This window comes from Meleagris gallopavo, chromosome 1 (assembly GCF_905368555.1).
Source record: "Meleagris gallopavo chromosome 1, MGAL_WU_HG_1.1, whole genome shotgun sequence".
Taxonomy (NCBI): domain Eukaryota; kingdom Metazoa; phylum Chordata; class Aves; order Galliformes; family Phasianidae; genus Meleagris; species Meleagris gallopavo.
In genome coordinates, this window is record NC_139404.1 from 110,017,601 (window position 1) to 110,042,879 (window position 25,279).

The following is a 25,279-nucleotide window of genomic DNA, read 5'->3' on the forward strand; positions in this document are numbered from 1 at the left end:
CAAAATCATAGTTTGAAAAACAGTGGCTTATGGTCTTTATCCTTGAAGACTTAATGGCATGCACCAAATATAAAAGTATTTAAAATGAATGAGATAGAAAGAAAGGCTTTGGTTTAAAATTTTTAGGACTTTAGTGTAATTCAAATGTTATACTCCTGAAGGAAAGAGTAATTAGTAGTTGTTTGTCTTCATGTATGTGCCTTGTTGTTACAAAAAGTAATTGTATAACACCAGATACAGTTCCACTGAATTTAAGGTTACATCAGAACGTGTCATGCTAACCTGAAATTTAGGAAACAAACCTGGTATAGGGTATTTTTTCAGCATTCCTATTTGCTTTCTTATGGCCTACATGTAATCAGTAATCTCCTTAGAAATATATTGTGATACTTTGATTTTCTTCTGCAGTAGAGAACAGAAGTCAGTATGCATGCCAGCTTTAATTTAAGAAAATATATTTTGGTTTTTGGTATACATTGCTGTGGAAAGTCAAAATATTTCAGGTGTTGCTGCCAATGTTGACAAAATATCAGAACAAGAAAACCATCTATCCTTACCGCTTGTGTATTTTAATGATTCTCAGACTTTGAACTGGTGTAGTCTGTTCTGCATGTGCTACCTGCAGTGAAAAGTTTTGGAAGTTATAGGAGGAAGTGGAAAGATGGCTCTTTGTCATTTGTGTACCTCAGTAGGTACACATGATAAGTTTAACAGAGAGAGGAATGAAATACAAGCACCTTACATCATACTTTGATTTTGTTGACTGCTAAAGGAGTAAGCTGTGTTATTCCACTTAACCCAGTTCCTCTCTTTTAATAAACATTCAGATATATCATCTGATCTACCTATAACAGTTTTGATGGTCTACATCTGGAGTTAAATTTTTTGCTTCTTTTCCTTTCCCTTTTTTACATCATTTCTGTGTTTGAAATCTGTATAATTTGAACTGCAGTAATAAACTGAGTTATAGAAATTACCCTTTAGCCAGAATGTGATATGTTTTCCCGTGGCAGACACAACTGATGAGTAGTTACTTTTATGATTTGAGATATCAAGTGTTTTAGTCCTTTCCTTGACTGAAGGAAAAGAACACGATTTTTAATGCTGAGAAAGTGTAGCCTGAAAGACATTTGTTACTTAGCTTCCAGGTTGGGAGCTACTATATTAGGAAGAATGGGTTTTTGTTTTCTTGCTCAAATTACACAGTTTCACTGTGGGCACTGTACCTTTATTTGTATAACTGTTTCATTGCAACTACAAGGAAGATCATTAGAATTGTAAAATGATATGGGTTGAAAGGGACCTTTAAGATAATCTAGTTCCAACCCCTTGCTGTATAGGCAGGGATACCTCCCTCTGGACCAGATTGCTCAAAGCCCCATCCAGCCTGGCCCTGAATGCCTCTAGGGTGGTGGCATCCACAACCTCTCTGGGCAACCTGTTCCAGTGTCTCGCCATCATCACAATAAAAAATTTCTTCCTAATATCTTGTCTAAAGCTACTCCCTTCCAGTTTAAATCCATTTCTTCTTGTGCTGTCACTACATGCCCTTCTAAAAAGTCCCTCCTCAGCTTTGCTATAGGTCCCCTTCAGGTACTGGGAGGCCACTGTAAGGTCCTCCCAGAGCCTTTTGTTCCTCAGTGAAGAGCCCCAGCTCTCTCGGCCTGTTCTCATAGGGCCCTTTGAACGTCTTCATGGCCTTCCTCTGCACCCACTCCAGCAGCTCAATGTCTTTCTTGTGGTTTGAGCTCCAGAACTGGATGCAGTACTCCAGGTGGGTCGCCTGAGGGCCGAGTAGAAGGACAGAATCACCTCACCTGACCAACTGGTCGTGCTTCTCTTGATGCAACCCAGGATGCGATTGGCATTCTAGGCTACAAGAGCACGATTCTGGCTCATGTTGAATCTTTCACAATCCTCCTTCTCAGGGCTGCTCTCTAGTCATTCTCTGCCCAACCTATGTATGTGCTTGGGATTGCCCTGACCCACTTGCAGGACCTTGTCCTTGGTCTTGTTGAACTTCATGAGGTTGGCATGGGTCCACCTCTCAAGCCTGTCCAGGTCCCTCTGAATGGCATCCCTTCCCTCTAGCATGTCAACTGCACCACTCAACTTAATGTCACCTGCAAACTTGCTGAGAGTGCACTGAATCACACTGTCCATATCACCTACAAAGATGTTAAATAACACTAGTCCCAGCACCAGTCCTTGAGGAAGGCCACTCGTCACTGATCTCCACTTGGACATTGAGAGTTGACTGCAACTCTCTGAGTGCAACCATCCAGCCAATTCTTTATCCAGCAGTTGGTCCATCTATCAAATCGTTTTTCTCCAATTTGGTAATTAGGATGTCATGCAGGACAGTGTCAAACGTTTTGCACAATTCCAAGTGGGTGATGTCAGTCGCTCTTCCTTTATCCACTGACACTGTAACTCCATCATAAGAGTCCACCAAGTTTGTTAGGTATGGCTTGCCCTCGATGAAGCCATACTGGTTACCACCAATCATCTCATCTTTATTTTCCATGTGCTAAGGGCCTTCAGGAAGATCTACTCCGTGATCTTGCCAGGCACAGAGGTGAGATTAACTGGCCTGTAGTTTCTTTCTTGAAAATGGGGGCTATGTTTTCCCTTTTCCAATCAGTGGGAGCTTCACCAGACTGCCATTACTTTTCAAATATGATGGATAGCGGCTTTGCAACTTCATCCACCAATGAATTTTTTCATACTAAGATGTGATAAAGCTAACTGCAACCGTAATTTATTTTTAAATTCCTTTATGTTTTCATGGGGAAACAATGGTGTCTGCTTAAATCATAAGGGTACCTATCATTAATGTATTAAATATCCAAGGGATAACAAATTATTTAAAATGTGAAACTTCAAGCCTTTATTGTTCTGCTTCTGTCATGGGATGTGTTCATCTAACGTAGTCATAATGTGTATGCTATTTTGGGGCTGTTTGTGACTTGAATATGAGAGAGACAGTTTTGAAAAAGGTGGAAATCTGAAGCTTGTAAATACATGGATCTTCAGACTGTGTTTAAAAATCTTTTGATTTCTAAGAGATTCTAAATTGCTGTGAGCACCATTGAGTTCTTGTCTTCTGTGCTTTGTAGCAGCTTTGATTTACTTATGACTCTGATATTTATCATACTAGGTAGAGAAGACTGTTTAAGAAGCATAGCTAAGTTTATACATGGCCATAATAGTTAAGACTGGAATGACGCCTTTTTCTTCTCTGTTACAGAATTGTATAAAATGTTTATTTTTTTTGTCCAAGACTCGATTTATAGAATGCATATTCAAGTGGATAGGCAAGTTCTCCAGCTCAGACTTGAGGAAACGAGGAAAACTAGAACTAAGTCAACAGGAAGGAAAATTTATATTCATAGTGTTTCTGTAGTTACATCAATGAACAGAAGTTGGGGTTTACCTGCAAGTAATGGTATGGTGCTCTTATGAGACTTTTCTCTACTCCAGTAATCTACCATACTGTATCATATTACAATAAACGCTACATTTAGTAGCTTCAGAAATTTTTTGTATGTAAAACTAATTATTATTTACAAGAAACTATACTTTGAGATTCTTAAAGAGTAGACACGATAACAAGGTAACACTGACGCATGGGAGGATTCAAGTCAATAACTTTATTCCTAAGATAGCAAATGAAATTAGTCGAGCCTTAGAGATGCAAATGGATTTCTGTGTGTTTAGAGTCTTAATTGAGTATCTTTTAAAAATACTTGTGGCAACCATTGGTTACTAAACACGGAATAGCAGTGGGTTATGGGTACAGAGAACAAGAAAACAGTCATCAGCTTTGGGGATTTCATTATACATTAGGAACTAGAAAAGGAGCAAGAAAACTAGATTTTTTTTTTTTTTTGTAGATGTAGGTGTCTAAGTGCATCAACATAATGCACACGCGTGTAATTGTAGTGAGAAATATCATCCTTAATTGTGAATTTTTACATTCTGGTTTAGTATGAGTATTCTGTGTCAGAAATCATCCTGTTTCAGGAAATGCTTGCAAATATGTTTTTTAAAGAGTGTGTAAAATGTACTTTAGCTATGGGAGTACAGGTTTTGTAAAGTGTAAAAAAAAAAAAAAGTGCATTCCTAGCATCATCTGGTATGTGAAGGACTACTAAAAGCTATTTATAAGTAAGTCTGCACTTAAGTACAATCCCTTCTTAGGGGTACCATTCCTCTAACCTGTGTTTTGGCAAAAGTCATGTCAGTTTTGAGCAGCTCTTCGTTAATTGAGTGCAATAATAACATCTGAACAAATTTTGATAAATCTTTGTGTAATTTCTATAGCTCTAAGGACGAGAGAAAATCATAAGCTTTTGTGGAATTGTGAAATATTGTAATGGAAGTTGTTCATATCTAGCAGTACCAAAGAAGCTTTAAAATAAGTAGTGTGTGTAAAGCAGAGAAATCAACCCAAGCAGCGTGACTTAGCAATATTGTTTGTTTTATCATTGTTATTAAAGAACCTGCTTTCAATTGTTTCAAACAATTGTGATTTCTAAACTCAAGCTTAGGACTGAAAGCTAGATACTGAGTCAAATTATGCAGTCATCCCTGTAGAATTTTCTTTTTGGAAATCAGCAAGATGAATACAGACTGCAAAATGTGATCCATTAGAGTATAAATCAAGCACAATACTCAAGTAAGAAATGGTTTAGAAAGCCTGCAATTCACGTTATAATCGTTTATGTCTTTCTCCATGTGAACTGTGCATCAAAATGAAGTCCCTTTAAAATGTAATAATAATGCCAGTACATTACACGCTGTTTCCAAGAGTTTTGCCTTTCTTGGTTGGATAAGAAAATATATTTGAGCTTCCTTTACTGTAGTAAACTTAAAGCTCATTTAGTGTTCTTTAGCCTGTAGTTAAAATTATGTTTTATGGTTAATGGGCAGCATGGATGAGAGGTACAAGATTCTGTTTAAATACCATATTCTAATATTATGGTGGAATTTAAATTTTGTTCAAAAGTAATGACATTATAGCTCAGTGCATTGAAGAGAATGGATTATTTATTGCTGCTTTTTTTGTGTGTGCGTTTGTTTCAGGGGTCCATTCAGTGTTGTGCGGCGATGCATCAACAGGGAAACAGGGCAACAGTTTGCTGTAAAGATTGTCGATGTAGCAAAATTCACTTCAAGTCCTGGATTAAGCACAGAAGGTAAGAACAAGAAATAGAGCAAATTGTAAGTAGGCTGCTTTTTGGTTTGCCAGTTTTATAGTAATTGTAACAAATTCGATGTCAAGCTTAATGGCTAGTTTGATTTGAAGTAATTCTCATGTCCTTCTTCAAATTTACCAGAGAATTTCATTTAAATTGAGATAATGTTACTGCTAGCATCTTTTTCCTAGCCCTCCTCTAACAGAACATAAGCTACATGTTCTGTAATACTGAGCTTACATATAGCCATGTTAAGGTTTTGGAAGATGACACCAAAGTTACCACATTTTACATTAGTGTATCTTTACTAAAATAAGTTGGTGCATTCTAGGGTATTCTGGTATAGATTTCTAATGCCAATAAATTGTCTCCTTCCTAGTCTTTGACCCACATTTTAACAACTGGTGAGTCTTAGGACACATTTCAGCCTTTACAGGAGAATATCTTTTCCTAACAAATTCAGCCTTTTGGTGCACCAAAAGAGAGAATTAGTACAAAAAGGCTCAAGGACTGATCATGAAGAAAGAATAAGCCAACAGTAATTATAGTTTCACTGAAGAAATGCAAGAAGCTGTTAATGTTTGCATTTTCTCCTTGGGATTATACTTAAATTTGTTTTTTTCCATTCCATGCATGTTATACTGATATAGTTATAATTCAAGCTGGCAAGTCATTGATTTAGTTGACCATAAACAGTTTCTGTGTTTAGTGGTGTGTTATTTGGGGTTTTTTTGTGGGTTTTTGTTAGCTTGATTTTAGGTGAGTTTTTGGGGGGCAGGTGGGTTGTTCCTAAGATTTTGAATTATCATATATTAGTTTCTTAATATTAAGATGCATAAGTTACATACGTGAACCTGGAACAAGTATTGTATCCTTCTGAAAAACAGATAAGAGGAATCTGCATTTCACAGACTCTTTCCATCATGTGTATTTTCTTCTATTTTCTTGTGGACCTGTCTTCAGTCCAGGTTTTAGGCTTGTATTTCAAAAGCATGTTATTTTTTCTTTTGAAAACGTTAGGCTTATTTCTGGTACGGCATTCCTCCTTGGGGAGAGCCATGACTTGCAGCCAGCATAATGATACTTAGATAAAATAAAAATTAGGTAACTTAGCAGGGGGAAGTAGTATTTGTAAACTACATTGAAGTGTATGCTGCAATTGAGTGGTAAGATTAATCATTTGGAACATACTGTAACTCAGAGTTGTGCTCTGCAAGATCATTTTGAGGGTTATCTCTTTACAACTTTGCCATGCACAGGAGTGGGAGAGTGGGACAACTCTCAATCATAAACCAAGGAAAATGCCTGAAGAAGATGACATGTAAAGTCAACTTCACTCAGTCTGCTATGCTCTGAAACTTCCTTGTCTTTAGGTTATATTTGATTTTGATCCTGCAAGTCCAGGGAACAACCCCTCAGAAAGATTCAGAACTTCTCTATTTTCATTACTGAGAAGTCTGAAGGGCTATTTCAACATTGATGGCTCCATTCAATAACTGTTTGTATTAGGCAGCAAATATGTTGATTTTGAGCTTGTGAAGAAGTGAACATGGTACATATTTTAAAAGAAAGACTATTTGTTGGTCTTACATTAGTGGAACCTGCCTTACCACAATAAAAAGAGCAATCAAACTTTGAAAAATCAGGTACTATAGACTAATCTGTGTTTATCAATCAGTGCTAACATGAGCATTTGTGGTATGGGATAGAGCAGTCTCTAGCTAACAAGGCAAACTTTTATCTAGTGTAACATTATTTCCATGAGGCTTCCATAAAACTTTTAACATGTAGGATGCATGTGGACACAAATCTTAAGTCTATGTGCATCTTTGCAATGGATTATTAATAGGAAAAAAAAAATAATTCCATGCAACAACTCCTGACAGCTAGCTAACAAATTTAATTTAGACTAAATTCTATTGAATTTAAGTATTAGTATTCATGGTCTTGAATACTGTGCATCTTCAACCTCTGTAGTGATGTAATTTAACCGTATTAATGAAGTCAGTTGACATTTAGTCGCTGTTCAAGTGGCTTGCATGATCTTTTGGGTTAATGTTGGCTATTTTACATGATGAAGGATTTTATTACAACTCACCATGCTTTCATAAAAATGAAAACACACAATAAAATGTGAAGTCTGAATATTTTTAGAAATAAATGAGAATGTCTTATACTATTCTATTTAGAGGATTCATATGGGAGAAGACCTGATGCTTAGTAAGCTACCTTAATCACTGAGGTATCATAAAAAACAGCGTAAACTTCTTTTCAAACGGAAGTCGTAGTTGATATACACAAAACCTAGAAATGTGTTTTTTTAAAAAAAAAAGCATTTTTCTTATATCTAAATTTGTTATAGCTGACATTAGTTACCTTTTGACTGTTCATTTATTCTACTGCTCCTTGTATCCCATGAATTTTCTTTTTATTTTTCTCTGCATGACTTGGATATCTTGCTTTTAATTAGGTGTTCTAAAGTCAAATTGGAGAAATAACTAGCAGTGTACTCCCAGAGTTAACATAAGGTCCAGTCTTGTTTAATGTCCATATTAATGGCATGGATGATGAGACAGCAAGTCTGCAGATGGCGCAAAAATGGGAGAAGTGGCTGATATATCATAGAGTAGTGCTGCCATCCAGAGGGAGCTAGACAGTTTGGAGAAAGAGGAAGACAGGAACCGCATGAAATCCAGCAAGGGGATGTGCAAAGTCCTGCAGGTGGGGTGAAACAAGACTGGCATCAGCTGAAAAGCAATGTGGCAGAAAAGGACCTGGGATTCCACATGGCCATGAACATAAACCAGTGATGTGTCCTTCCTATAAAGAGGACAGTACATTAGATAGAATTGACTGTTCAACTTTTTTTTCTTTCAGGTGTTAAATTATTTTTTCAATGCTTTGGTTTATATAGACTGCTTGATGAGTAGTTTAAGCATAAATTATAAACCTACAGCAGACTGTAGTTTTTTAAGTCTAGAAAACTCTTCATTGGTAAGTAGTCAAACTCATCAAAGTAATCTCCCCTCCAAAATAAACCGTAAGCTTAAATTTCATAGCATATCTGTTAAAAGAAAATATATCGTGCTGGGTCTAACATTCTGAGAGATGCTGCTGCAGCTCCACATCTCTAGGTCCATCCCACACTGAAATTGTTTTCCTAGCAGGCATGCATGTACACTGCATAATCAGCAAGAGAAAAAGCTTTCCCACAAGCACTGGTCTCATGTTCCTCTGCATAGTTGAGCAAAATATACCTCTATAGGGTTTCCCTCCTACCAGCTGGGCTCAGACATAGGTGCTTGTGCGTTCACACCTGGAGATGTCCCTTGGAGAGACAACAACCCTGTTGCTCTCAGACCCCTTCACCTACACATCAGCTTGTCTTACTTGGTCTCTGCTGGTGATCTTGTGCTCACTCGCACAATTGTGTTTGCTCCAGACGCTGGCACCAGAGATCCACATGTACATAGAGGAAAACAGTTGAAGATGTAGATTAATGACGAGACATGGCAGATTGCAATAATCGTGCACAGGGCTTTCTTACATGTGAATGGGCTCTTTTATTCTTATGTTCCTCTTTTATCACTCTTCTTTCTCCCTAAATCTCAATTTGACTACCTTTGATCTTCCCCTGAATAAATCAAAACATGTCATGTAATATCAGAGTGCTCTTCCCCTGCGTCTCATAATGTGTCTTAACACCCGTTGGCAGCAGCCTCCTTATTCTAAATGATGATCTGGAGGGCTGCTCTGGGTGAATTCTCATAATGGATTTCATGTTGGGCCAACAAGGCTGAAACTCTCCTGGGACAGCTCTGTGAGGAACTCTGCTATCCCGTCCTCTGTGACCTTAATAGAGGTTTCTGCCTGCTCTTGTGCCCCTGTGCTCCTCTGGTCTTGTGAGCAGGTGATTCTCCTGTGATGAGCCTAGGAAAAGCTGAGCAGGGCATTATTTGGGCTTCCTTCACCCCACGCACCATTGTATCTCTGCTTTCTGTGGGTGTGTAAACAAAGTTTTATCACATAAACTACAACATTCTTCTTGTTTGAGACCCTAGTTTAATTATAGTTTAGTTATGTTTGTCTTCTTGCTCAAAATGCAAGAAAAATCTAGACTGGAGTGGAAGAAAGGAAGATATGACTACTTTGGCATTCATATAGGAGTAAGTAATGCCTGGAGCTTTTTCAGGTATGATAAGACAAATGATAAAGGTGTATTTATTAACCCTCTTTGCATAACAAATTCAGAATTTAATTAATGTAAAGAATTCCGGAAATATGCTTTAAAAATATGCTCTCAAATCTTCATTCTTAAACAGTACTGTCTTTAATCTCTGTACAAAATTCATGAGGTATATCCAGTTTCTGTTCTGAAAAATGAAAATGCTTTCCAAATCACTTCTGTCTTTGTACACAGCCTGTACTTATCTAACTAATTGTGATGCTTGCCAATAGTTGTCCAGAAATAGGCTTCTAACTGTGCTTGCCATAATACAGGCTGCTTACAAGCATAGGGAAGCTAATAAGTATCAGCTGTATTTTCAAATATTTTCTGTTCGCATGCAAGTATGTGTTCTGTTCTGGTTTACACAGTCAACAGAATATAAGATTAATTGCAGCTGAGATGCAATTTCTATTAATTCATTGATCCAGTATGACCCTTCTTTGACTCTTAAGTTAGTTATTGTTATTTTCTGAAACTAAAAATGTGTCACAGAATCACCAAGGTTGGAAAAGACCTACAAGATTATCCAGTCTAATCGTCACCAATAGTTCTCACTAAACCGTGTCCCTCAACACAACTTCCAAACGTTCCTTGAACACCTCCAGAGTAGGTGACTCCACCACCTCCTTGGGCAGCCCATTCCAGTGCCTGAACACTCTTTCAAAGAAGAAATGTCACTGCAATATGGTAAATAATTATCCCTGTTCACCATCGCTATTCTAGAAATACGTTAATGTTAGAATGATAAACTTATGTTCTGCCAGTAGGGTAGGAAGCTCTGGCAAAAATTCAGTCTAAGTTTTGTGATTTTTGCCTGGGATAGTTTACATCCTGTGAAAATCTTGTCTAAAATCTTTTTTCAAAAAGAGCGATGTCGTGGCTTGTGATCCACAGTCTCCTATTCTTTTGTACTTTTCATAGGTCTTGCAAAAGTTTGGATGGGGACCTCATCATCTTGGTTAATTTTCCAACAAATGATCTACAGACATTCTATTTAGGGCTATTCTGCATGTACTGGTACTTTTCCTAGATCATGTATGAACAGTGTTTTGACTTACAGGTAGTGGAAATTTGCAGAAACAAAGAAGAATTAGCAAACACTGATGGACCTTCTAAGTAGTAGCTTACAAAATGGAGGTGTCTTTTTGATACGTAAGATAAGATGTGTACTTCTATTCCTGATAATATCCATACATGCCGTGCTGTGGTTGATATCAATTGCTGAAAGTTGTATCATTATTTGTAAATAAAAGCTCTTAATTTTGTACATCAGTTGGCTGAATCTGCGCTTGTGACTTACAGTAAGAGAAGTTCGCTAAAACTAAAGCATATAGCAGAATCTTTCTACCACCTATTTGGTCTTCTATCTGAAAAATTAAAGGAAAATAATGGTAACAGTAAAGACCAGTGACAGACTGTTTTGATCCATGCTGCAGTTACAAAAAGTGAGCACTGATTTTTGTGGAAACTTCCAGTCTAGCCATCTGTATCATAAAATATTTATAATTAATACATAAAGTATGTAGAAGTTGAAATCAATGTCATTGTATGGAAGAACAGAAAAAGTCTGAGAAGAAAGCTCAAAATTTCTGAAGCTTGGGGAATTTTCAGTATGCCAATTGTGAGAAATAATTTAGATAAAATTGAATTGCACGAATGTACAGGTATCCATTTTGTGTCATTCGGTGGCTTTAGCCCACTTGTAAAATTGCCAAGTCCACTTGTAAAATTGCCAATCAATAGCTGTATTTTCCAGGATAAGAGGTGCTTCATTGCTCTGCAAGAAAAATGTCTTATATTCTTTCTAGTATAGAAAATCTTTTCAATAGAAGGAAAGCAACATTTAAGAGGAACAATCAAGTTATCTTGATACAAAAGCAGATAGAAATATTTGTTGCTTAGAATCTACCTTGTAAGACAGTTTATGAAGAGTACTTGCTAACAGAGGAGAGTATCGATGATTTTTAGCTTCTCAATGAAGAGTTGAATTTCAGTTTTAAATTAATCAAAGACTTGAAGATTCTGAAGAGAATGATGAACTTAATTCTGTTTCTTAAAGACTTTCTACATTTTATCTGCCATTCTAATCATGTTATGCCAGAGTAAAATACTATCATGTCAGCTGTCTTCCAGTATATTAATAATTTTAATAGGAAGTGAGATACAAACATTAATATGCAGCAAAATTTAAGATTAAAAGTAAAATTTAATTAATGCACATTATATGAATTCAGTTTTATCTTGTATGCTGCATTGAACTTCAACATAATTCTTGATTTAAATACTGTTACATGTATAGTAAGTGACACTAGAAACTTAACTGGACAACTGTCATTCTCCCTTTGCAGTAGAGGAATAGAAAGTATATAGTTTTAAAACACTTTGTTCACTTAAGTACCTACAAGATAAAAGGATAAGAATATTAGATTTTATCTAACTAAGCATTGCAAGACACTTGCATTTTCATAGAGTTATGGAATAGCAATTTTTTTAATGCCAAAGGCTGTAGGAGATTTTCATTTTTACAGTTCAGTGTATTATTACAGTTTTAGCACTCTGAAACAGGACTTACTGGTGTGTCTTTTTCCAGCTGCAAGCCATTTATTTTAATGAAGACACTTATCAGGGACACCTGGATAGCTTACTTATATAGGTTGTATACTGTGTGCTTGATTTCCTAATATGAATCCAACCAAGAAATACACACAATGACAGTAAGTAAATTGGTACTGTAAATAAAAGTACTGTGATGTATAGTTGGTTTATTTAAAAATCTATGGCAGAGATTTTTCTTGGAGATGGAATTTTAAAATCACTTTGTACACAAATAAGATTCAAGGCATGCTTCTTGGTTGGGGAGAAGATTACTATGTATGTAGTTTGCTTAAAATATTCAGTAGTCAAAGTTTTTCTTTTTTGAAGTTGTTTTAGAAGAAAAATCCTGATTGCAAATGAGATTGATGCAAAAAGGTGATGTTTTGTTCATTCGCAACACTTTAAAATTTGTTAAATTGTATAATGAAGGATTTATTTTTAATACTTTGCACAACTGAGGAATTTAAGATATATTCCAAATTCCACAAAAGCTATTGGCAAATTCAGCAATATGAAATCTAAGCCTCTTTATTTCTTCTGTTTGCCAGGAAGACTGACAAAATAAAGTTGTTAAAAAATACATTGTTTGATCTACTGTGAGAGCACCAATTTTTCTTAGTATCTGTCCTCTTTAATGTTGCTTGTTGTATAGTGACAATTAACAGTTGCAGAAGCTGGTGTAAATATTGCTTTAGTTTGTAACGTCATAAATAGTGAAAATGGCTTATGAAGTGCTGTGTTGTTTAAATTGCCACAAATACATTGTCTTTTGCCAAACCAAGCATGCATTTGAGTCCAATGTTACCGCCACATGGAATTATATTAAAATATGTATGTATTTCACTTCCATGTTTCCAGATCTCTGCAGGTTGCCATCACTGTATTCTCTTTTGTCCTCTTAGTTCTTTTTGAAAAGGTGTGACAAACTGGAGCTTCTGTTTCCAGCACACAATTGGACAAGTGGGGTTGACGTATTTGGAGAGAAGCTTTTCATCTCTGCTGCTGTAGTTTTGCAAGAACGTCTATTCTTATAGTGCTGCGTATCAATAGAGCACCTACCATTTCTTTCTCTCAGAAGCTTATCTTTTAGAAAGGAAAACCGGGGAAGAAACTGTTATGCCCTGGAAATACAGCATGCTAACATCTAGGATTATTAGGTGCCAGTTACCGTCTATGCTCTGTGTGGGTGAGTCTCACTGCTTTGCGTCTCCTCCCTCACCACCTCAGAAAGACTGGCTGAGCTGATTTCACAGCTCCTTGCTGCTGAGGGGGGAGGGAAAGTCCTGTTTCTTCAACCCAGATTCCTTGCTGTACGTTCCTACTACTTTGTTTGCAATGGCTTTGGTACTTTTCTGACCTGAACAGAACCATTTTCATTCAAGATGGGAGAAAAATGTGAGAAGAGATCTTGTCCCCTAAGTCTCATCATCTTGAATTTCTTTTTAATTGGCTTGCTTCCTTGTTTAAAATGCTGTCACGTTTAAAGAATCACCTTGTTAAGGGAAAAGCATATGTGAGTGTTGTTTGAATATTCTTCTGGGAATTTTGACAGTGACTTCAGAGAAAAATATTTCTGTGTGTTATATGTCTAGAGTCTGAGATAATAAACCAGTCTAGGATACTTATAAATGAGAGAATCACTTCTAGTGATTGTCAGTGGCTCTTTGTTTAACACAAGAATGCAAACTGGGTTTGGAGTAGGAACTGTAGAAGCACTTGTAACTAGCAATGGTTGCTCCACAGTTCTTTCCTGAACAGCTCTTAAGCATTGTCTGGTTTTTATTTTTGTCTTAAGTAACAAGCAAAGAAAATAACTGGAGAAACAGCATGCAGAAGGTAGCATTAACAAGGAATTTCTCAGTTTGGCCACATTTTGTTTATGGATGTGAAGTTATCCATGTGATTGGCGTTTCTCAAGGACACTGCCTGGTTTTCTAAGGTCATTCATTCGGTTTAGGTTTACTGTTTTTGGATCATCAGTAACAACACATACAATCAGCTCCAGCTCTTGCTCTCTCCTCCTGTTCCTTTTTAATCATCTCCTTGCTTCGCTTGCTCTAGACTTGTTCCTTTTTGTGTTTTGTTTTGTTTTTTTTTTTGTTTTTTTGGGGGGGGGATTTTGGAGTCTTTACTGCCTTCTCTTGAATATTTTTCCTGGTCTCTGCCCTGGAGGCCATTGCTGCGGGACCCTGCCACCGGCACCTGGATACTTAGGCCTAGTGCACCCCAACGCATGCCCCACTACATTCTGAGGGATTTCACTCTTTTCAGTTGTTGCCAATCTTGCTTTTCACTGTCCTATTTTAAAACGTGGGCATGTGCTGCTGTCAGGTAATGCTGGAGTAAATTAATTAAAGGGAAATACAGCTGGAGTTCAGCCTAGAGTACTGCTGTATTCCTTTCACATTCCTTTACCGTTTACAGCATAGTAGAAATGTCTACCTTGAATCCGTTTTATTTAATAATTTCATTCTGTGGATCATAATTCATAACAACTTTTGATGAATTTTTGGCTGTTAAAACAGTCAGAGCTACTCACTGCTTCAGGGCATGATAATCAGGGTTGAAAATGGTCTGAAAACTGAGGGCACGCACATTCACATGCCAAGACGTGCAACAATGTGAGGAAAAAAATACTTACTATTCTATGACTTTTAATATAAAAATACCATGCATATTGAAAACTTCTACATTTTAGGTATTTCAAGTAGTGCCAACTAATGTTAAAATTGGTATCTTTAGTGATGAAATTGTTTATAAAATCAGGTATATTCTGTTTTAGTGTTTAGAAATGTTGTAGAAAAGAGCTTTAGAGCTGGTTTTGATACAGTGACAGCTTTTAGGAAGGCATATTCATTGTTTACAGTTACTAGTACATTGTGGCAATCATGAATGAATAAACCAGTGAAACTTAAATTAAAATGCTATCGGGGAAAAAAAAAACTGTTTTAGTGATGCTTTGAAGGTTTTTGTTTTTGTTTTGCAACCTGCAGAGCAAGCACACTGGTAGCACGGACCATCAGAAAGTTTAAGCTGGGTTATTGTCCCTAGACAATATCTAAATCAAAAAATCTAGAATGATCTTGCCTGCTTTCTGTTTGGTTTTGGACTTCTTTGTGGGCATTGAGAATTACATATTGCATTTTGATGTGGCTCCATAATGTGGCAGTTGTTGTAACATCACAGAAAACAAACAAACAAACAAAAAGACTGGCTTTGGTTGTATAGAATAACTTACATTGTTCATTATTAAAATACAAACTGTTGCTTTCATTTACTCTGTAGGTTGTTGCACAAAGGCTATATCAGAAGAATGATATGAGGCCAGGTGGCTTGTTTGAGTTGTTAAAGCAATGTAATGTATTCCATCTATCTGAACAGTTTCCAAAAAGGATGGCATAGTTCATGTAATCAAACTTCAAGAAAGCTTGTAAAAACAATCAAACTCTGTTCTAGGTCTTTTTTTCTTAAGCCTGATGACTCCACAGGTCCCTGCTGATTCTGGTTGCAACTCCCAGACTTGTTTAGATCTTCAAAGATTATAGAAAACTATTTTTTTCCCCCTTTTATCAGATACTATGCTGATAATTTATATTAATGTCCAAGACCATTGTTCAGCAGATTTTAATTACTTATTTCTCTTAGCCCAACTCAAAGATAAGTTTTTGTGAAGGTCTTGTAACTTAGTGCAATGACTGTACTGCAGATGTCTTAAAGTAATGAGCGATGTGTGTATACAAAAAGCAGAAGCAGATTTTTGAACTTTCTTGTAACAATATGTGCATGTAATAATTTGAATATTAAAGTCCATTTTCAGTCTAGAGATGGAACAGGTTTCATTCATATGGCATTTTTGTCAGATGAATATTATCTGTGTTACGAGAATTGGAAGAGGAATTTGCAGTTAAAAGTGAAACAAAGAAAATAGTCTATGGGAGAAATTGTTACATTTCTACAGTTCTTACATTCTCACCTATACAGAGTAAGTTAAAGCTTAGTGCTCACATTGAAATCCATGGGCCATTGTAACTGTCTTCAAAGTTTAATGTGGCATATAATTTTTTCAACACATATTTTTGCAAAACCTCTTGAAAATTAGTTCTTATGATAGGGACATTGTTGTCTGTTGCTACCATTCTTTGATTATAATATTCATTGCTAGCAGCACATTGTACTTTTGCCTATGATTGTACTTAAGACAGTAAAAGCATCACTTGACAAGTACTGCTTTTGATAAGAAAAGATTTAAATGGATTCCAGTTTCATTATTTTCTGTGGCACTTGGAAAAGTGAAGATGAATGATGATTTAATTTAATGAATCACATTTCAAGAAAATTGCAAGGTGGAAAGCTTTAGGTTCAGATTCAATGCTAATGGTTCAAAGGTTTAAAAAAATGTTGAGAGCTTCAATGTTTTTCTATACTAAGAATGTTACAATGCAGTTCTTGTATTATAAAATCATTTTACCTAGTAATTACAAACAGACTTTTGAAATTGATTGTACTGTGTGACAAAACGTAGGATATGTATGAGCTGGATGAATGTCTCTATACTCTGAGGCTTCATTTCCCTAATTAGTTGTTAATGGATGAAGATTTTTATAGCAGGATGATTGAAGCAGCCAAATACTGGTTTTCTTTGGTAAATGCACGCTGGGTACTGTAGCTAGTAAGTAAAAAGAAGTCCTGTAATAGGTACTAATCTAAACTATAGGTACAGTTGGATGTGTAAGAAGGGATGTGGATATGTAAAACATGCACAGTGACCTTGTATCTGTCAAGCTTTGTGAGTTCTGTCTTAGCATCATTCCAGAACTGACCCTTTTGTGAAGTATCAGCATCAGTTTCTTGCCACTCTGTTTCTGGGACTGTTTATTAGCATATCCACAGCTTGTGTTCAGCTGGGCTAATAAATCCTTTAGAATCCGGGTCACTGTGACTTTTAAGTGACTTTGCATGGAGCTAGCACAAGTCCATCACTGTTTATTAATTCAGGTATTGACTGGAAGATAGTGTACTGTATCATCATGTCCTGAAGCAGCATAGTCTGTTTTGCATGTAAGCTAATAAATTCTGCTGGACTTGAACTGGCTTTTAATATTGTTGCACATGCATATAAAACTTGAATAACAGCACGTGGATTTTCAAATTTGACTTATTTCTAATCATGGATAATCATCCCCTCTCTAGGGGTAGGGATAGGAGTAGTGAGAACTCCTATTGCTACCTCAGTGTCTCATGTTCCTCTGCCTACTGCAATGCTCTGGAAAATTCAAGTGGTTGTAAAGCATGAGACGAGAACAACTTGTTTCACCAGGAGAGATTAGTGAAGGAGGGAATGTCAGACTATGAACTGGTATTTGGTTCTCCTTTGGGGAAGGATAAGGAGTGCATTTTGTGCAACTATGCTTCAGATTATTTTCAGGACCTGGACAATACTATACTCAGTACTATACTCAGCCTGTGAGTCACGTGTTGACATGTTTAAACAGAGTTTTTATTTTGTTGTGTAGGCAGGAAAAGTGGTCTAAAGAACCTGTGGAGTGGGTCAGTGGTCTCTTAATTCAGGCAGTCTATGTGAGTGTTGTGTTTTACATTTCTAAGTACCTTGTCATGTCAATGAAGTTCTTTATCCTAGTGATATTTAATGGAGACAGATTTTTAAACTTTTTTTTTTCAGCCTGTAGGGAAATGAAATTTGGTTCTTTCTGTTTTAGTTCTTTCTTTTAACCCTAATAGCTGTTTCTTTAAGTCCTCTTACAGACCTCTGTTTTGCAGAGTATACAGATTATGATTAATTGCTCTACTTGGATAGTCTCTAGAAGATAAGAGTTGGTGTATCTTTTGACCACTTAATCTTGATAAAAGCTTGTGGTTGTTCTTGCACATAAGAGCAAAATAAGTGGACAGAATTTAAAATATCCTGTTCTAGTCTTAATTATCATCTCTGCCACTTGGGTACCAAAGAAAGAAAGCAGCTATCATGCTGAACATGCAGAAATGAGATAGGGCAGGTTAGTTGGAAGAAATTTGAGTCAGGCCTTTCCTTCACACATGAATAATGTTCATTCTGTTCTATGAGTGTGAGCACTTAAAATAACCTTTGCTCTGCCAAAAGGGAAGACTAATCTGTTATCCCCATCTAATTATTTCAAGGTGTTATTGATGTCATTCCCTCAAAATACCTTGTAACAGTGAAGGAAGCTGCTGTATATTATTACTTTGGGATTCTTGAGTTTCAGAGACGTTGGAAAATTCTCAGAAATTAGTCAAAAAGCAATGCAGGTGTGCTTCCAAGTCTGTATCTCTGCTTTCTGATAGAATTCCAAGTTGCACTGGTGGAATTAGCTGACTGAACTGTTTGTTGTTTTGTTTTGTTTTTAACTCATTTTGGCTAAGTAAGAATTCCTGCTTTTTTTTTTTTTTTATCTTCACTCATCACCAGAAAATAGAGGAAATGCAGTACAGTTTTCTTAATTCTTTGGTGAGATGAAGGTAATAAACTCTTTATATGTGGACTGATGAAGAATTGTCCCTTGAGTATCATTAGACTCATGTGAATGTTTTGAAAGAAAATACTTTTCAGCTGGCCTTTAATTGAAATAGCATTCTATTTACTTTACAAAATTGTCATCGGATAGATTCTTCATGCGGATGTGTTGCATCTGTCAGTTGTACAATCCAAGACAAGTTAAAACCTTATTCCTAGAGGTGTGACATGACAAAATTTGAGCTCGGTGGCATCAGTTTAAATACTAGTATTTAATTATTGTGGAATAAAAAGGAGAGAGATGTTTGAAGGGCACAGATTTCAGAGGCTTGAAAAGACTGTGGCAACTAACAAGCATCAAAGGGAAAGTGGGGATGGGGGAAGGGAAAAAGTACTATACTTAATAGGAAGTACATAGAAGTATTTAATGAACATGTGAAAGTAACAAGTCCAGATGACATTTTGTTATTTTCCTGGCATGAAATCCTGAAAAAGCTGGTAAATAATACATTCTATAGTGTTGTCTTTTTGATTACTGAACTGATACGCACACTTCTAAAAAAAAACTTGTTTTATAATGGGTCAGTTAATAAAAGAAAGAAAAAAAAACGTCCATAACTTTTGGTAATAATTGTAAAAGGAAGTGCATGCAGAAGCAGAGCAAAACAAAACTGGTTTTTTTTGATTTCACAGAATCACAGAATGTCAGGGTTTGGAAGGAACCTCGAAAGATCATCTAATCCAATCCCCCTGCCTCAGCAGGAATGCCTTGATTAGGTCACACAGGAATGTGTCCAAGCAGGCTTTCAATGTCTGCAGAGAAGGAGACCCGACAACCTCTCTGGGCAGCCCATTCCAGTGTTCTGTTGCCCTCACCATGAAGTTTTTTTCTCATATTTATGTGGAACCTCTTGTATTCCAGCTTGCACCCATTGCTCCTTGTTCTATCATTGGATGTCACTGGGAAGAGCCGGCTCCATCCTCCTGGCACTCACCCTTTACATATTTACAATTTAGATTACTGCTGCTTTGAAGGAGTTTACTGGTTTCTGACATTGGTGTGTTAATGAACCCAAGTAAAGTTTCTCTTACGGCATTTTTTCTTTAGAGCTAATACACCAGTCTAAAGGACCTCCTAGTTAGTGAGAATTTATATCATCCTAAAAAATTGACAGATAGTTATCTATCTCAACATATTTCTCCTCAGTGCATGGTAGATTCTGTTCATCAAAGAGTTTGACATGGAACAAGCTTTTGGTACTCAGCCTGGTACAGCAACATACAGTGCAATTTGCATTAAATTACCTGAGAAAAACTTCAAAGTAACCTGTCCTGCATGTTTTGCTACCACAACTAAAATGCTGTCATTATCTGAGCTACCTGGCATTGTAGAATCGATTCCATCAGAGCAGATTGATATTTTCAATTCAGCTTTTCCTCTGTTTTCTGGACTGTAATGCTATACACCAGTCCATTTCTGACATCAGTGAGCAACTGATTTAGTGTTGCTTATACAGAGCCCAGGAGTTCTAAGCCAAAGAAGCTTTAATCCGAACAAACAACTAATTTTTGTCTGTATGATAGGCATCCAGGACAACTGATTGTGTTTTCTGGGTGACCCTGACCTCTCTGTTTCTGGATGATAGTGTTCAGTAGCAGCAGTCTCCTGGCTTCTTTAACTTTTCCTAGAACAGGAGTTAGGAACAGTTTGTCTGGAGTAGCTCAATCTGGTAAGGATATTTTCCAGATTCCAGACTTCCTGTAAAATTGAGATTCTTTGTTTTAGGGTAAATTTCCATGTTACTGTGTTCAGGAAAAAATTAAGGTACAGAAGAAAACTCATTTCAAACTAAAGGAAAGCTGGCAGTATTAGGATTGTAAGCAAGTAACTTTTAATTATAAACAATTAACTAACATTCTTTTTGTAATAATGCTGTCTTTGAGGGCACTTATTTAATGTAAATGTTGTTCTCCCTTCTGAAAACTCATTTAAAGGACCACATAGTCTAACCTTTAGTTAACCTGAACTGCCTAGAAGAATTTTGGTCAAAATGTTGAAGAGCTGTCAAAGTTTGCTGTAAAAAGTTTCTACCAGTTTGAATTTAATTTTGATAATGATGCTTTTAGCAAAGTCTCAAATATTACTGGGAGTTGATCCTTGAGGTCCTGTCCAACCCAAGCCATTCTGTGATTCTATCATTCTATACCTATATTGCTATAGTCAAAGGCTGAAGAGAACACTTAAACACATCCATGCACATGCACACTCCTGAGGAAACAAAAAAATTTCTTGGAGTGGGAGTGAATGGGATGAGAACACATAATCTGGTGTAAACTTGAAACAGCAGAAATTCCAGTGATTTCAACAAACTATTTGCAAGCTCTAAATTTTTAGGTCTTTTTGCTGGACTTCAAAACAGTGAGTGCATGGCTGTTAAGTTCTGTGGATTACTGGGGAAACTTCTGGCTTACAGCAGCAGGCTGTGTTTAAATTTGTTACAGTTGTGTAATGCAGTTATCACAGTGTGCAGCACAAGAGGCAACCTGTGTAATCATCAGCTTGCAATGACTTGTTAAGCTTGCAGGAGAGAAAGTTCTGTTACATCTTGCTTAGCTCTGGCTGCATCTTAATTATTTAAAATGGAATACATTTGTTTTTATTCTTAGGTCTGAATTCATTGTTAACCAGATTAGCAGCATAAGACTGGGCAAACAGAAAGCTCTCTACAGCTAAATAAATGCAGATACATTCTGTGTTCAGTTGCTGTGTACGTACCAGATCAAAGTAAGAACTGTGTCGCCATCTAGTGAGCAATCTGTAAGCAGTCATGTTGACTTGAAGCTGTAAAATTTGCGAATCGCGGGGAAGAAAGAGAAATAGGACTTGATTATGAAATTATCAGCTCTTAAACAGGCTATCAAAAAAAATCTATCAGTAAAGAAGGCCATTGTAACTTCACGGTTGAGCATTTTGTCACTTCAAACATATAGCATTCTTTTACCAGATGTGTACCTTGTGTTTTAACTGTTTTTTTTCTCCTTTTAAGACATTTCAGAGCACATTCTGACCGAACAGCTGCTGCACACCCTTACTCTTAGCTCCGTTAAAAAATTCATTGTGTTTTCATGAAGTGTTTAAAATTGCTGTTTGTAATGTAACAGCGTGGTCTGTGGTAATTGGAAAGGTGTTGTGTTTCAGATCTTTATGCAGTGCTGCATACCTGGTAGCAACATGAGATTTAGTGTAATATAGTTATCAGCAGTGAATGCACTTTCGTTATGTGATTGATCATATCTTAGCAAGTGAATAATTTCCTTTCATTAATTATTGAAAGCAGAATAAAGATAGGAAAAAGAAAATGTTTTAGATGATTTTACTGAAGAGTTTTCTAACCATCTTCAGCAATCCTCTGTTTCTGTTTGAATGTCCAAACTCCTGACAGAGAGAACCCTCCTTCCTCTGTTTTAAATTAATTTATGGGTTTTATAAAATTAGTTCTGATTATCACAATCCTACCTACTTGGCTTTTGACGCACTGTTGAAACTGCTGCTGAGCAGCCAAGAGAACCACTAACACTGTTTTGGAATATAGACTGTTAACCTAAAAAACATACAAACAAAAGAGAAAAATTATTAAGGAAGTCTTGCTCTTCTTGTCTTCTTCCTCTGTTCTCCTACCTCATTAAACCTGCTGTTATAGAGTAAAACTTGAGGACGTAGAATGTATAAAATTTCAGATGAAAGATATGGGCTTATTCTTGCTTGAGAAAGATTATGGTGTGCTTTTTGTAAAAAGTTGCTAAGAATGATTATTTAATTAATTGAAACAAATGTTTTTAATTATCTGTAATAGGCAGCTGTTAATACTCTTTCATACATTCTTAAACACTTTCTTATTAGTTCAAGTTGATTCATTATTCAAATACATCATCTTCTACATGAAGCATTGCTTATTTGTATTCCAATAAAAATGAGGAAATGAATAAAAGAAGGGAAATTTTGTTTTCATGGACGCAAATCAACTTACCATGTCTGTTAGATATGTGATTCTAGACTTCCGGTACAGCTACCAGACTTGTCATGAGAGAGAAGTGGTTTTTGAGAACCAATTTTGTGTTCTTTATAGCTGATGGAGTGAACTGGAGGAGAACTGGCTTCTTAAGCTTCCGACGATATCCAGCTCAATGAAAGTCCATTATTACATTTATATTTACATCTAAACACTGAGAAAGAATAGAATAGAAAAAAAGTTATTCAGAATTTAACAAGCATTTGTAAAGTCTGATTCCATGAAATTGAGATTTTTAAAGGTTTCTGCATGGAAGAAATGCAATCTGGTTTCTAAGCATTAAATGTTAACTACATTTTCTTTTTGTCCCTTCTCCCGCCTCTTCCCCACCCCTTTTTTTTTTTTTTTTTTCATAGTAGCCTTAAAAGAAAATATACTGAAGACTGATTATCTACATTGTCATTGAAATTGTTGGTTGCCAGGTTTTTTGTATTAAGGGCTGTTTGTGAACTGTGTTCATTTATTTCTTATAAATTATAAAGTATAGGATTTTATGTTGATACAGCAAAAGGTGTGTTTGTATGCTTTTACTTACATTTTGCAACATCCTAAACAGTTCATAGTACTGGCTTTCATGGTCACGTTTGTTTCCTCCTTTCATATTCCTGTCCTTGATTTTATGCCAGCTTCTATATGATCATTTCACACACTAGGACACTGAGCCAGTGGGAACACACCAAAGTGGTTTAGTTTGTGGTATGACAAGCTCTAGGGTGCTGCAGAGGGCAAGAACATGCATGGGATAAAGAGAAACAGCAAACAGTTAGATTAGCTTGGCTACTGTGGAGCTTTAGCCACTCCAAAATGCATGGCAGGGGTGGCAGGGAAATTTTTACTGCTTGTTGAGACCAGGAGACATTACTTGGTGATACGTAAGCATTCAGTGAGATATCTGTTGTGTATCTGACACACGAAGACACTGCATTTTTGGTTAAGAGAAAGGGAAATATTCTCCCATGCAATAAGTAAATGAATAATCTATGGGGCAGAAACATCACTGGTTCTTCCTTGCTGGCTTGCTTGCAAAAAATCAATTTTGCCAAGTCATGTTATCTTTGTTGACTATAGTTATTGGTGAACAATATTTCCATCTTTATCTCAAGCCATGAGCTTTCTTGATCTCTTCCTGTTTAATCCCTTCATCTTGCTAGTAGGGGAAGGGAACAAGAGCATGGGTGAGAGTTTAGTTGCTAGCCAAGGCTAACCTACTACAAGACTAATGCCAATTTATTTGCAGAGTTGAAGCAGTTGGTACCAAGGTACTAGCATCTGTATCATACGTTCTTCAGAGAACTTACTTTGAGATATGACTAGTCTGACCTTGTGGCCTGAATGACTGGAGTGCATCAAGCACATTTCTGAAGTACGTAATTCAGTTTAGTTGGGTCTTGCTGGAGGGGACATCAACTTCTGTGGGATACATACCAAAGGATAGTAGGTGCAATGACTTGGAAATGTGCTTCAAGAATATGTTCCTGACCCAAAATAAAAATGGGATATGCTTATGGTTAACCAGCTCACAAACTGTGGTGTTGCTATCTGCAGTTTACAGCCATGAAAAGTTTTGAAATCTTCACTGAGTTACAGTGACATAAATTCATGGATTTTGATAGATGGTTAAAACAGGAATAAATTTTCTGATGCAAAAATAAATAAATAAATATATTTCCTTTTAAAACTTAGTACTGCAATATCTATTATAATTAGATATAATCACATTCTCACTGTATGAAATATATAGAAATGTTTTAAGCAAGCAGTTTACTCATAGTTAAACAAAGCACTGAAAATACATAAAAACGCATTTCGTCGTGTTAGCAGAGAAGTTTTTAAAGCTTGTGCTTTTCTCGCTGTAAGATATGTTTGTTTGGTTAAAATTAGTTTATTAGTGAAAGATAATGTTCAAAACATAAGGTATGCAATCATTAGTAAATGGTACGTGCCACCTCATGCCCCTTAAAGATGACTTAATCTGTTGGCAGATTCTTGACGTGTCCCGAAGCTCTTTTGGGTGTTAGGAGGAAGACATGTTTTGGCTCAGGATGAGCAGGAAAAATACCTAGTGGTTCAGAAAACTTCACAGGAAATAAACGGTATTCTATATTATGATCAGAATGCTAAGCTACCGATAATGAGGCAACTCACAAGATAATAGTGGGATTTTTCTGAGGACATCTTAGGTCACATATTTGCAGTTCAAATTTCTGGTTGGTTTTAGATTCTCTTCAGAACTGAACAAGTATCTGCAGTTGCTTGGGATTTCAGTTACCACTTGAGGAGCATGTGGAGTTGAAATTTAACTCAACGTTCGATAGAGGACTGAGCAAGTGATGTAGGTTAAATGAAAAGAATGAGATGTACTCACCATCTCTGACTTTCTTCCTCCTTTCCCTTCTTAACTATAGCATCTTTTGACATTTGGATCAGAGTCCAGATGGACCTCAGAATACATCACCCCTTTTCTGACTTGTGGCTTTTCTGAATCAATGTGGTGTGTGTTGGCCTGTCTCTATACCTAATTTTCTTCCTCTCTAATAGGTCCTTTGTTAAACAACTTCCTGCTGTTTTTAAAACAGGGCTTTGTTCTGCTTTTAGCCCCAAGCCCCTGTAGTCTTACCAAAGCCTTGTTCTGTGACCTCTGTTCATTTGCTTTCATGCTCAGAAACCGTATTTTCCACACTCTGCTTCCCCTTTC

At 36.5% G+C, this 25,279-nt stretch overlaps 1 protein-coding gene and 1 long non-coding RNA gene across 6 annotated transcripts in view; one reads left to right on the top strand and one right to left on the bottom strand.

The window, feature by feature from the left end:
• CASK (calcium/calmodulin dependent serine protein kinase) overlaps positions 1-25,279 on the top strand; it is a 194,663-nt gene that overhangs the window by 51,672 nt on the left and 117,712 nt on the right. For all 5 annotated transcript variants that reach the window (XM_085209583.1, XM_085209606.1, XM_085209591.1 and 2 more), the window contains exon 2: positions 5,089-5,201. In XM_085209583.1, coding sequence (XP_085065709.1) covers positions 5,089-5,201 — 113 coding nt within the window. The remainder of the gene's footprint in view (positions 1-5,088; positions 5,202-25,279) is intronic.
• LOC146545563 (uncharacterized) lies at positions 18,336-23,296 on the bottom strand. Its single transcript, XR_014879794.1, has 3 exons — positions 23,120-23,296; positions 22,543-22,738; positions 18,336-21,356 (listed from the first exon to the last, which is right to left on the bottom strand). It is a non-coding gene; the product is annotated as an uncharacterized LOC146545563 (long non-coding RNA).